The sequence below is a fragment of the Maniola hyperantus genome, chromosome 1 (genome assembly GCF_902806685.2).
Source record: "Maniola hyperantus chromosome 1, iAphHyp1.2, whole genome shotgun sequence".
NCBI lineage: Eukaryota > Metazoa > Arthropoda > Insecta > Lepidoptera > Nymphalidae > Maniola > Maniola hyperantus.
In genome coordinates, this window is record NC_048536.1 from 8,080,614 (window position 1) to 8,094,612 (window position 13,999).

The 13,999-nt window shown below is 34.4% G+C and overlaps 1 protein-coding gene across 4 annotated transcripts in view; it reads left to right on the forward strand.

Annotated features, from left to right (window-relative positions):
• Positions 1-13,999, forward strand: part of LOC117982822 (sodium/hydrogen exchanger 9B2-like) — a 52,306-nt gene that overhangs the window by 16,842 nt on the left and 21,465 nt on the right. For all 4 annotated transcript variants that reach the window (XM_034969253.2, XM_034969267.2, XM_034969260.2 and 1 more), the window contains exon 2: positions 8,383-8,618. In XM_034969253.2, the coding sequence (XP_034825144.1) occupies positions 8,383-8,618 (236 nt within the window). The remainder of the gene's footprint in view (positions 1-8,382; positions 8,619-13,999) is intronic.

A 13,999-nucleotide genomic window follows, 5' to 3' on the forward strand; every position in this document is an offset into this window, starting at 1 on the left:
GTTTTGATTATGAACCGATTTTGATGATGATTCTTTTTTGTTTTGTAGGATATACTTCCGAGGTGGTTCCATTTTAATTTGGTAAAGATCTGATGAATATCTTCGGAGATGGAGAACGGAACTCCACAATTAATAAGAGTAAATTGCTCGCGATCAGTGTAATAGCTTTGTAAACAGTAGGTAGGGTTTTAACCAGGCATAGCATATTTTTAACTGACTTAAAAAAAGGAGGAGGTTCTCAATTCGAATGTATGTCTTTTTGTATGTTTGTTACGCGATTTCTTCGCCAAATATGAACCGATTTATAATGATTCTTTAAAACAGTAGGTTTTTAACCAGGCATATCATATTTTAATACAACGGGGCCACTAAAAATTGTGAAATAAAAAATAAAAATAAAACCGACTTCAATAATTTATTACCCAATATATTATGTATACAAGAGTTATTGTAGTTCTTTAGTACCTAATATTTTGTGGAGTCGGTGCCAATGTGGAGTCGCAAAACACTATGAAGAGTAGATACTAGATAAGATAGAACTACAATATCTCTTGTATACATAATAATTATATTGGGTAATAAATTAAATTATATTTTACTTTTTAGTGTTGGTGGTTATTGAAGTCGGTTTTTTTTTTTTTTTAATTTTAACAGTTCCTGTGGTCCCGATCTGAACGTGTTAAGGTATGTCAAGTGTAATGTCGGTGTTATCATTCTAAGATGACTTATTAAAATCGCTCTACTGTATTTTATAATGCGCACTAATTTAAATTTTAGACCGTAATTAGGAACTTTTTGATGGAACTTCTTGCGAACTAAGTACTTGTAAATAAGATAACAATATAGTATTATGTTAACCGTCCGATCGTGATCACACGATAAATCTCAGTAACACTGGTTACAGTGCTAAACGATGTGTAGGTAGGTAAACATGGTGACCATAAACTTCTCCTTTATGACGTCTGAAACAGATTAACCTCACATGATTTTCCATGAAACGGTGATAGGTTAGGTTATAGGATAGGTTAAGATGTCCGCCTTATACTCTTGGAGGTCGTTGTTCAATCCGGAGCCATGTGCATTTTAAACAATTAAACATCACTTGATTTTCCGGTGAAAGAAAACATCGTAAGGAAACCTGCCTGAGAGCTGGGGGGGGGGGGGGGGGGGGGGGTATCGAATTAAGTCCACGTCCGCAATTGCCCCATTCGAGCAAGTCAATGCAGATTTTAACAATCAATTTGAACTTGATAAGCAATAAAAATACTATTATTATGTAACCACTGACCAAGTTTTTATTTTATCTGAGTTATATATAATATTGTACATTAATAATTTAATTAGAGTCTTTAATTGACAGTCAATAATTATATTATGTCTGACTTCAGGGCAAAATGTCTGGATTTATAAAGTGCCGAATCTGGCTTTTATATTTTAGGGCCTGTCAACCCTACCTGTGATGACCTAGTGGCCATCATAGCTCTACTACTAAATATATCACATTCGTACGAAGATAGCTTCAATTATTAAAGTTAGCCATGTCTGTGCTGTGTAATTGAAGGCGCTGGTCTCGCAAGAATATTGGGTAATTAAAGTGATTTTATTGAAATTTTCAGCAATAGATGAAATGTCTCTCGGTTAATTTGCCACCGTTACGAAACCAGGTTCAGTCAGCTAGTGTTTACCTATTGTATTTAACAAGAGGTTCGTATGTAAATAGGTACCTACTAGCTAAAACCGGCCAATGTTATTTGATTACTGGATTGGGAAACGAGCTGTCTACAAAAAAAGTGCTAAACGAATCATTTGTCATTGCTACACCGTATTTCTCATTCAACATAGGTACTTATAATATTACTTATACCTAGATGCCGTTATTCTTAACTTATTGCATTGATGGAGTCAAAAAACGACGACAGTTTCCTTAGACAAGGAAAAAGGGAATACATAAATAGATGACCAGGGAGAGAAAATTTATAAAAAAATCACAAAAAAAGGAAATATCTAGACAGTTTCCTGCATTCTGAAGAGTTAGGTGTTTTTAATTTATGTAGGTTTTAATTCGTTAAACACCTACTTGGCATTGAGAACATACTTTCAAGAACAAATAATAAATAATCTAAAGATCCTATACTTGACATGGGTGTGGAAATTATTGTCATTTGAAGTACACAGTTAATAAATTATCTATAATAATATTGACTGTCAATAATTATGTTTACGTGTCTATTTCAATTGTTCTTAAAAACATGTGAAGATGGTTCTAAATGACTACTGGAATTTATATGTATATGTCCCAACTTTGTAAACAAAGTTTTACATCAAATTGTTTTTTAAAATAAAATAGAAATAAAAAAACCAACTTCAAAAACCACTACAAAGTAAAAAATAACTTTTGTTTCTACACGTGTATGTATGTTGAAGTCGGGCGAGCTTCACGCTTTGATTTCTAGTTGCTTTTATTATGCTCGCCCGACTTCATACATACACGTGTAGAAACAAAACTCAAAAGCTATTTTTCACTTTGTGGTGGTTTTGAAAGTCAGTTTTATTATTATTTTTTATTTTAAGATTTTTAGTGTAAGTAGTCATTGCTTGATTCCTAAAATATCAATTCACCACCAAAAATTTCCAAATCCACACGGCTTAGGAGTTCAGTACCTTGCAGCATCAGAATTGAAGAGTTGGGACTTGTAATTCAATAACAACGTCTATGCTTGGCATTTACAATATTATTTCACCAGGAACAGTTCCTGAATCTTAATAGTTTAGGAGTGCTGTACCATGCATCATCATGTTTGAGGAGTTTGGACTTGGAATGGAATCACCAAGCCGTTGCTTGATATCTAAAATATGAATTCACCATCAGAAAATCCCTAATCCCCACGGCTTAGGAGTTCAGTACTTTGCAGCATCAGGATTGAGGAGTTGAGATCCGAAATTCAATGGTGTGTGTTGCTTGGCATCAAAAATATATGCCTGAACCACTATAGTTTATGATTGCTCTACCCCTACATCATTACGGTTGAGAGTTGGGACTTAAAGTCCAAGTATAAAGACGTTGCTTGGTACCTACAACATTAATTCACTATGAACAGTTCCTGAATCTTAATTACTTGGCGGGCAGTAACCCTGCAGCATCAGGATTGAAGAGTTGGATCCAGAATTTTTATGGGACCACCACGAAAACATCCTCTGTTGATTAAAAAAAATATTTTTCAAATCAGTTCAGAAACCTCAAAAAAAATGGTGTACATTTAAAAAACGGCTGAATTGAGAACCACCTACTTCTTGGAAGTCGGATAAAATAGACAAATACCTACTTAAAAAGTAAGTTAGTACTTTAAAAAAGAATTTACCTCGTATGATTTTTGAGTATTTCTTATATGTACTTACTTATAATAAATGCGAAATTGTGTTTATCTATCTGTCTGTCTGCTACCTTTAGACGGCCCATCCGTTAAACTGATTTTGACGTTTGGTGTTACCTTTTATTCTGGGGGCGGACATAGGCTACTTTATGTCACGAAAATTAAAAAAGCAAAAAGCCAAACCAAAAAATTTAAGCTTGCATACTGGAGTCCAATAGGCTACCCGAATTTTTATACCAAAAAATGGAAGAGTTCTCTCAGGAATTTCAAAAATCCAGACGAAGTCGCAGGCATCATCTAATATTCATAATTCATAATAATATTATTAGGTACACAAGTGGCGCAAATTATAATACATTTTCCTGTATAATCTTTATAGCAATCGATTGCAGCTTGTGTTGTTCTTTATACAAAGAAGGTGTTGTTTGTCCTAAACAACTCATTAACTCGATACAAAACGAGTCATCAGTTACTGAGACGTGTAATAATTATTATTGAGTGTAAGTATTCAGACAAGAGACATCAATGAGAAAAAAAGAATAAACTGAAAAGAAATCACTTATAATATTTAGCTTACCTTCGCATTGGTTTAAACTTTAAACATAAAATATTAAAAAGATCTTGACTCATCAATCATCAACGACCAGTCCAAAATAGTAGAATATAATGTAGCAACGAGTAACAAAAAAAATCAGTATCGGGCTATTTTATGAATTTTTACTAATTTACTCATAGAAAATACTCCAAACTTTATTTTTGTGACTGTAGGCTGAAAAAAAGCACATCCAGCGCCAATTTACTACTAACTAAACACAAAAAATAGAATTTTTCGTAATATACTATACAGGGTGGAAAAAATCATGGGCCCTTAAGATAGATAGATCATTTCACTTAAAGGAAACATTCTCTTATTTTTAACATGAAACAAAACTGCATTGAAAGATTTTAAAATTCGCACGTCTCACGCAGGAATCGAACTAACTAATAATTCAAAAAATAAACATTCGCTATTTTATTCCACTAGCTGATGAATGGAATCCCTTTGCTAGTGTACCCGACTGTTCGGCGGCATGGGACGTGCATTACTATAGATAGAGAGTTGATGGCAGAAAAAACATTAGCTCGCGTGCCAGAAGTTGATATTAGTAAAACATTTATTTTAAAAATCAATAAAACAATTTCTGGTATATCTACCACTGTCGCTGTATTTTTACGTAAATAATAAAATAAATAAAAATCATCAGATATGCTCGCATCTGGCACTTTTCCAATGGTGATTGACAAGACTTCGTATGAATATCTTCGCCATACTTCCACGTATCTGCGTTAATGAGTAGTTAATTTTTACACGATTACCAAAAAAGGAGTGTAATGTTGTTGTTAATGTGAGTTTCTTTATGCCACCATAACTTCTAAATACCTGTCTACAATTTTTTTGAAAAAGAAGTACACTTTGGCGGCTGAATGGCACCATATTATTATTCAAATATGATTTTTTTTTAATTGTTTAATTAGTTTTTTGGCTGTACAATAGTGTTTTTAGTCTATTATTTGATTTTTATTATTATTTTTATTTGTATTTGATTTTATAGTTGAATGTTTGAACTGCAAAAGTCAAATCCTTTAAATAATGGTATGCAACATAAATTGAGAAATTCACTTATGCGATTTTATGAATAAGTATACTTAAATTAAGATAAAAACTAATTACCAGATATGAGCAGTATTTAAGTCTGCTTGAACGTCTTCCATTTCAAACATAGCGACATTTCATATCATCATATTTATCGACAAATCAGCGACACCTGACTGCCACCTTGTTCACAAGCTAACTACGTATCAATCTCATCAACGAGCTAATTATATACAGTACGCAGCAGAAAATGTTGTACATCGACCTTTAGAAAGAGATAATGGTTTTGTAGAGCGTAGCGTCACATAGGTATGAGTGACAGAGACAACGCTCTACAAAGCCGAACTCTTATTCGAATTCGATGTACATTTCTTGCCGGCTACTATACCAAAACTGCCACCAGCGCCCTATCTAACAAGTGACGTGCTCACTTGATTATTGGGAACTCGTGGCCGGCTCCTCGTGAGTGATCATGTGATTGTGATGAGACCACTTAAGCAAATAATGTGCCGGCTGCTGTCCACAAACAAAATATACTGACAACATTTGGTCTGTTTACTTACGCTTATTGTGTCAGTCAATTTACGGGAATCGAGGCTTTATTACATTGTATTCTACAAAGGCGCGAAAATATTTAAAATTGCACTAAATAGTTGTAAATGCACTGATCCTATTCACAAGTTTTTGCAAATATTATTTACCTTCAAGATGTGGACCTTTCTTCTGGTGGGATGCTCCGGTCGTGGCGATTTAACGTTCCGGTGAGGTAGGATATCGCGTAAGAACGAATAGGCTTATTACATATTATTGGGATATAATAAATCGTGGGAAAAACAAATAAGTTAGTGACTGCTAATAGGATAGGTTAATGTTAAAGCGAGCGGTGTTCAAATATGTTTGCGAAAAATTAACATATCTGGCGAGTACAACAAATACGTAAAATGAGCTGATAAAAGGGGGAAATAATAATTAAACTAATCTTGTAATGAAAATTTCAAATGAATAAAATAAAGCTTGCGAATGTGCTGCGGTAATAATATTGTAAGATATTTCAATATTATTTGAGATTTTTTTTCTATTTTAGGATATTATTCTTTCGAAAATACAAGTGCCCGGGAACTTAGGTTCTACATATTGGGTAATATTCCTAACTTAGTTTAAATGTAGCGATAGCCTTGTTTCAGTTATTTTTGTGAATTCTTAGTTCATTTTGCCCAACATGGTATTTGAAACATTATCGTTTCAGTTATAATGTAGTGTTCTTGAAATAAAATATGGAAAAATTTTGAAAATCATGTGTGCTACGCTACTCATGATATTCAAACTGTCACAAAATAGTTTTTTTTTTCACATAATAATTTAAACACTGACTTGTCTCAGTAGCAAATTTGTATTTTCAAATCACCGTTTCCAATATTTGTATTCACCCTCAAGTTTTCGCACATTTCAGTATTTCAAAATCAGTTTTCTCGAAACGATTCGGACTTATTTTCACTCGTTTGGATACATGCCTTTCTTATTTCTGTATCACCATTCACCATCACCATAATTTAGAGTATTTTATGTGAATAAGTAACACAATTTTTCGGATATTTTTAGTGTTTATAGACTACCCCACTTGAGTGAAGCCGAAGCGAGACAGCTATAGTTGTAAAAATATTATAAAGTTACTTTGTTGTACCTATATATTACAATCTTTGGCTTAAATCTTCGAATAATTCTTGTCAGCAGAAACATTTACGAACACTAAAGTTATGAAAAACACACAGGCGCTTTTTATAGAAATAAATTACCTACTTTTAAATCAATTTAATCTTATGGATGGATTCTCAGGATCATTATTTCAGTGTCAGTGTTGAAGAATACATGGTACCGAGTACATAATTATTCACTATCGACAGATTCTAATTTTTATTCCCCCGCAGTTTAACCGGGAATTATGTAGGAAAGTAGGTACCTACAGCTCTCAAAAAAATCAAAGAGTTGAAACAGAGTTCAAATATAATATTGAACTGTTATAACTCCAATGCGAAGTTCTTAATTCATTTTAATGGTAAAAGTAATCGTTAATTCTTATCAAGATTTAAATCAAATATATGCGTAGGTACTAAAAAATACTAAAACTTTACCAGCTTCACAAACATAAGTTTTTCTGGTACCGAGAGTAAAGTATCATGATGTCTGAGGACGTGGTAGGTATGTAGCAGGCTTTAGATCAATTAACTTAAAGGCTTCTTTACTGAAACAGTGGAACTGAAACGAGCTGCTGATTTCAATATTCAGTTCAGTGCGCGCGCGCAGGTGAAGGCATACATAGGTATCTAAAAATCCGCAAGTCGATATTTAACAGATACTTTAAAGTGAAAATTGAAAAATTAATTTACATTTGAGGTGGGTTTTACGATGCTGTGGGATTAATTTCCTAGTAATTTTGAAAATGGCTAAGAAATATGAAATAAAATTTGACTCAGTGTTGATTATAATATTTATCGCTTAATTAGAGGAAAATAAATTTAAATAAAAAATATTTAAAGTTACTTGGAAAATCGTAAATCTAGCTACCTTTCTCTCTTTGTTATTTTAGAAAGTTGTTTCTTTAGAAAATTCATTTCTAACATCATACTCGATATCGATTATCCGTTCATACTCTATATATTATGTAGACAAGATTAACTATAAATTCATATGGATTGACCTGGTGGTTAGTAACTGGGTTCGAAGTCATGAGTCGAGTCATGTCTCAATCTGGACAACCCTTTGCATAGTGAACATAGTTGTTTGTCCTGAGTCTGGGAATCCCTTTTCTATGTATTTATAAGTATGTAGGTACCTACTGTTTAAAAAATATATGTACATACGTAATAGGATCTTTTCCTACTAGACTACCTAAGTATGCTCTTTTAACACTATCCTCTCCTGTTGTGTCTCCTGTGCTCTCTGTCAAGTTCACGGAGACACACCTACTAGTTATATTATAGTTTCTTCAATAGGGTCTTGGACTGAAGTCATAAAATGATGTGATGTTTTGTATAGCGGTAGTTTATGGGGCTAGAATTCATTATTAGAGAATAATTAAATAAAAATCACGGTTTTCTATATTTGGTAACATAATTAATTATTAACGTCACGCTGTACGGAAGGCGAACAACATTGGCCTCAAGAGGCGATAAACTCCAAATATACTTATTTTAATTTTTTATCATGAAAATAGAGTAATTTCTGCGGGATTTATAGCAGCATTTTAGTTATGTAAACAATAGGCTGAGATGATTTTCATAAAATAGTTCAAGACTCTATTGTTTTACCACCAGTCCGTCAAAAACGGACAAATACTTTAATTTTACTTAATTGTATAGATAAAATTATTATCATTTTCAGGTCCGCAAAACAAGCATCCGGATGACTGCGATAAAGGAGTACCCATTCGATCTCAGTGATTTAAAGAACCAAAACACCGAAACACGACCCCCAACGGCGGCGGCAGACAACGTCAGTACGAACCCGCAACCTCCTCCCACTAACCGCTCTACCACACCTGACGGCAAAAGAAAAGTGTCTATTATGGCTGATGAAAACAGTAAGGATAGGGAAAACTTACCTTCGGAGAATTTAAGGTAATATTTTTTTTAAATTATTGTAATCTAAGTACCTATAATTATTGTAAAAAGTCAAAATCGTCGTGGGCCATGAAAAACTAGCAGACAGATAGACACATTTTCGCATTTATAATATTATAGATAGCACTCAGGGATAATGTAGCTATCTATCTGTGATAAAAAAAACTGAAACTCCCTACGGGCCTATAGAAACAGGCCTTTAGTAATGTTGAAACACTTAAAATTTTGCATGGAAATTCTATGGAGCCCCACTAAGAAAAGATTTCCAGAAATTCCACCGGAGTGAAACCGGGGTGGGTCAGCTACTTAAAATAAAATATAAGTTACTTTTTTTGGAATTCTCAAGCATTAAAAAATTTCAGTATTCGGCCGTAAAGCTCAAGGCGAGGGCATTGGGTAGTATCGCTTGAGCGACCGCTTCTTTTTGCTGAAGCTGAGCGTCTGATTTGAAGTAGCTAGGCTTCCATCGAGATACTCGTGGCTTGCCAAACGAAAGTATCTTATAACTGCAATAAATAAGCTTAAGCTTCTTTAGACGCTATGGCTTTTAAGAAGTTAGACGCTCAGGTGATAGAAGCTTATGTAGCCCAGTCTTAGTCTGACAAATCTAAATCAATATTTGTGTCTAAATTCTATAACTCATTGGTATAATAATATGATCCAATTAAATAATAGTTTATAAATATTTGTTACGATTATTTTCACTAAAAAATCCAATTGCAGTGATACCGTTGAAATCTTTTACTAGAGAAAATACTCTTTCACATATAATATTCACATAATATAATATCTACTTAGTTTGCATTTGAAATTAAAATACAGGCGTTTTTAATTTTGTTGTTCAATTGTTTTCTGTAAGGGTTCCGTACCCAAAGGCTATAACGGGACCCTACTATTACTAAGACTCCGCTGTCCATCCGTCTGTCTGTCCGTCTATCACCAAGCTGTATATCATGTACCGTGATAGTTAGACAGTTGAAATTTTCTCTGATGATGTATTTCGGTTGCCGCTATAATAACAAATACTAAGAAACATCTACATACAACAGACATGATTTTTTTGCCGTTCTTATAGATAATGGTACGGAACCCTTCGTGCGCAAGTCCAACTCGCACTTGGCCGGTTTTTTATTTTTATTTCTACTTACATTTCATAGAAATACTAAAAGCAGAACTAATAGAACTTTTGGAGGATTTTCAAGAATACTGGCTGCATTTCCGCGCTAGACAGTCAGGTTGATCCGTTGCGCAAAAAAATGAGACAGCCCTTCTGTCACGGATGAGGCTATTAATTGCGGTGACATGTCTTGTAAATTTTTTTTTGCACTAAGTATCCATGGCCTCAGAGCCTCCACGGCAAACGGAACAAAAATATAATTCTTGATAAAAGAGGCATACTTGCGCCGCTTTCCGTTTTCAGCTGTTTCTGCTGCGGCTCCCAGTCTTGATGCTGTCTTCCTGATATTAAAATTAATTATATTAGACTACTGTAATGTGTAAATACAGTTGGATGTAATGTAAAGAAACACATGCCATGTTTGCCTACGGAAAATTCCGCATATTAGGTACAGGTTTAATTAACGATTGCAGATCATCTCGTAAGCAGTTAAATCAACCTTTCTTTTTATTGACTTCGATTACAGGTGCGGGGCTATTTTTTTAATTACATGGCTATACGATTTTTACTAGTTATGAATATGCTTTGATTATAATTAGGTACCTAAGCAAGTAAAAATACCTGTACCTATCTAGTTGTATCCGTTACAATATAGGTACATACAATAATATAAAAATCATCGTGCCTTCAGTAAGATTTTAGGTTAAAATGTTTTGTAACGACTGTCCATCCAATGCTAAAGTAAGGCAAAAGTTGATTTATCCCAAATCCCAATGTTAATAAAAAAAAATAAAAAAATGTCAATTGAGGAAAATTATGGTCATAAAAAAGGATACCCACAGTAAATTCAGAGTGGAAAACAAAGTCGCAAACTACTTAATAAACTAATAAGTATTACTTTACCTAATATATCAGTACCCTTATTATAAATGCGAAAGTGTGTTTGTTTGTTGGTTTGTTGCTTTGTCCTTCAATCACGTCGCAACGGTGCAACGGATTGACGTAATTTTTTGCATGTGTGATAAAGACGTGGAGAGTGGCATAGACTACTTTTTATCCCGGAAAATCAAAATAGTTCCCACGGGAGTTTTAAAAAACCTAATTCCACGCGAACGAAGTCGCGGGCATCAGCTAGTAGGTAATAAATGCCCCCCACCTCAGCCACCCTCACAACGGGCTGTACGGGCAGCCGGCAGCGGCACGCGCAGCGCGCAGTCTACGCGACGCGTGCGTGAACTGACCCCCTTGATAAAGGACCCCGGATGGGTACGAAACTAGTCAGGCTAACGTCGACTGGATACGTGAGTATAGCGGTACAAATATATCATATTATAATAGGTAATAAATTATTGAAGTTACAATCAGCGTAAAAGTTATAATAAAACTAAACGATGCCCCGCGTGGTTTTAGGTTTTTAAAAATCCGGTAGTTTTTAAAACAGATGGGCCGTGAAAAGCTAGCAGACGGACAGACAGATACAGTTTCGCACTTATAATATAAATAATATAATATAAATTAAGTACCTATGGAATATGAATATGGAAGTATAGATGGATATACCTACTTGACATTAATTTTTTCACATACCTACTTACGTGCCCTCTAGTCAACTGCATACCTACCTACTTTAGATTTTGTTTAGACTGTTTATTGAACAAGCTTTTTGTTTAAGCAACTCCCGTCTTTAATGCTTCTCCTAAACCATCACGTAACTTTAATGTAAGACAAGAAATAATATTATACACCTAACTTATTTTCCAAATAGAAAGAAACAGCGTAACTTTAAATATATAATAGCCTCAATAGCTCAACCGGTATAGGAGTGGACTGAGAACCGAAAGGTCGACGGTTCAAATCCCGCCCGTTGCACTATTGTCGTACCTACTCCTAGCACAAGCCTGACGCTTATTTGGAGAGGAAAGGGGAATATTAGTCATTTTAATATGGCTAATATTCTTTTTTAAAAAGAAAAAAAAACCAAGTTCGTACTACGGAATATTCGTCAGAGAGGGAGAGGTCTTGTTAAATGGACGTTCCACACCATTTGGTATTGTAGGTGCGTTCACTGGTGCGTTAGATACAATACACGACGTCATGACTCACCCAACAAGGCTGTCTTAATGTACAATTACTAAGTCACGTGCTTAGGACAGTAAGACTGCTCGTTGTGGGTCATTCAAAATGTTCTATTAATTGGTTGGCTATATTGAGACATTTCAATGCAATCGCATATAAAATATTATTTTTAGAATACCAAGGTAGGTACATACACGTGTGACGTGATCTTACTAATAGGATGTTAGTTATGTACTAAGAGCCAGCGCGTGCCAGACCATCGTTATTTTATAAAAACTGAAAGTTTATCTGCGTATTGTCTCCAACAGAGAGAGGAACAATCAGCGACTATGAAGTTTAGATCATGGTGTCTTTGGGAGATAACAGGTATTAAAGGTGTAAAAAACCTTACGTCAAAGTATAAAGTGTAATTTATTTATATTTTCTTCAGAATAGTATTAGAAATCACGTCATGCATTGCCAGACACTTAGTATCATTGTAACCCCCTGCCAGACACCCTTAAACTTTTAAACTTTAAGGGCGTCTGGCAGGGGGTTGCCACGACACTAAGTGTCTGGCAATGCAGAAAATATTTTTTACACCTTTATTACCTGTTATTTTCCAAGGCCACCATGATCCAAACTCTATAGTCACTGATCGTTCCTGCCTATGTTGGGGACAATAGGCCGAAAAACTATGAGCTTTTATAAAATAACGAAGGTCTGGCACGCGCTAGCTCTTTCTCTATCACTCCTTCACGCCATAATGACTTACCGAAATGACTGATTTGGCTGAAATATGGAATGAAGACAGCTTATTCCCTAAATTAGAGATTCCAGGACATATAATGTATTTTAAACCGGAAAATCAAAAAGTTCCCGTGGGATTTTTTAATAACTAAGTATATCCACGCAGACGATATCGTAGGCATCAGCTACGTAGTAGGTACCTATGAAATTTCAGTAACAAGTATTTTATATTCTTAGAAGTATACGTTATATGTATATTTTAATTTTGATGTTCTTATATCCTTATATTTTACTAATTGACAAAATTATAGAACACAAAGTATGTAGGTAATTAATGATATTTTATGTTGTACCTACCTATGATCAAATTCTTGCACAGTCAAAATAGACATTTTAATTAACAAATATTCCCACAGAGCTAAATATTGATGGAGATCTTAAGTACACTATTAAAAACTAGCTTCTGCCCGCGGCTTCGCCCGCGTGGCCTACAGGAAACAAATGACATATTTTTTGGCAAAAACATAGGACTGTATAATAACCTTTCAACCCTCATTTTACCCCTTTAGACCCGTAAGATTTTCGTAAAAATTCTTAGCTGACACCTACCTCTAGATAGAACCTACCTTCCAAACTTCAAGTTCACAATAATTCCCTATTTTAAAACTAATAACCTAAATCTCGATTTTCACGTCTGTAACTTCAAAAACCAAGGACTTTCATATAACCTTCCAACCCCCATTTCATCCCTTTAGGGGGGGATTTTCTCGTAGTTGTTTCTTGGCTGACACCTCACCTCAACAAAAAACCTACTTTCCAAATTTCAAGTTAATAATATCAATAATTAAAACTTTACCATACAAACTTTCATCCCCCATTTTACCACCCTTATGGGTGAATTTTCCAAAAATCCTGAAACACGTATTTCTTCATTTGTGACCGAAAACCCAAATACCAATTTTCGTGCAAATAACTTGAAAAATGACGGACTTTCATACAAACTTCCATCCCCCATTTAACCCACTTAGAGGTGGAATTTGGAAAAATCCTTTCTTAGTGGATACCTACTCTCTACAAAGAATAGAGGGTCTATTCTTTGTAGAGAGTAGGTATCCAAATTTTATGTCTCTAGGACCAGCGGTTTAGGCTGTGCGTTGATATATATGGCAGTCAGTCAGTCAGGACTTTGAACTTTATATATATAGAAGATATTTAAGTCCTCCTCGAAGTCAATATTTAGCTGTGTGGGAATTATTGCAAACCTACCACTATCCTTTGGCTAATTTGTTTGGGCCATAATAAACGCCTTTCAATATTTAATAGCATACTCATAGATATCTTCTTGTGTTGTTGACTTGTTGTCATCCCATTACTTGTAACAGTTGTAACTTGTAAAAGTTGTAAGTAATAACTTGTAACTTGTGCCTAATAAAATTAAATATGATTCGGGTAGCTT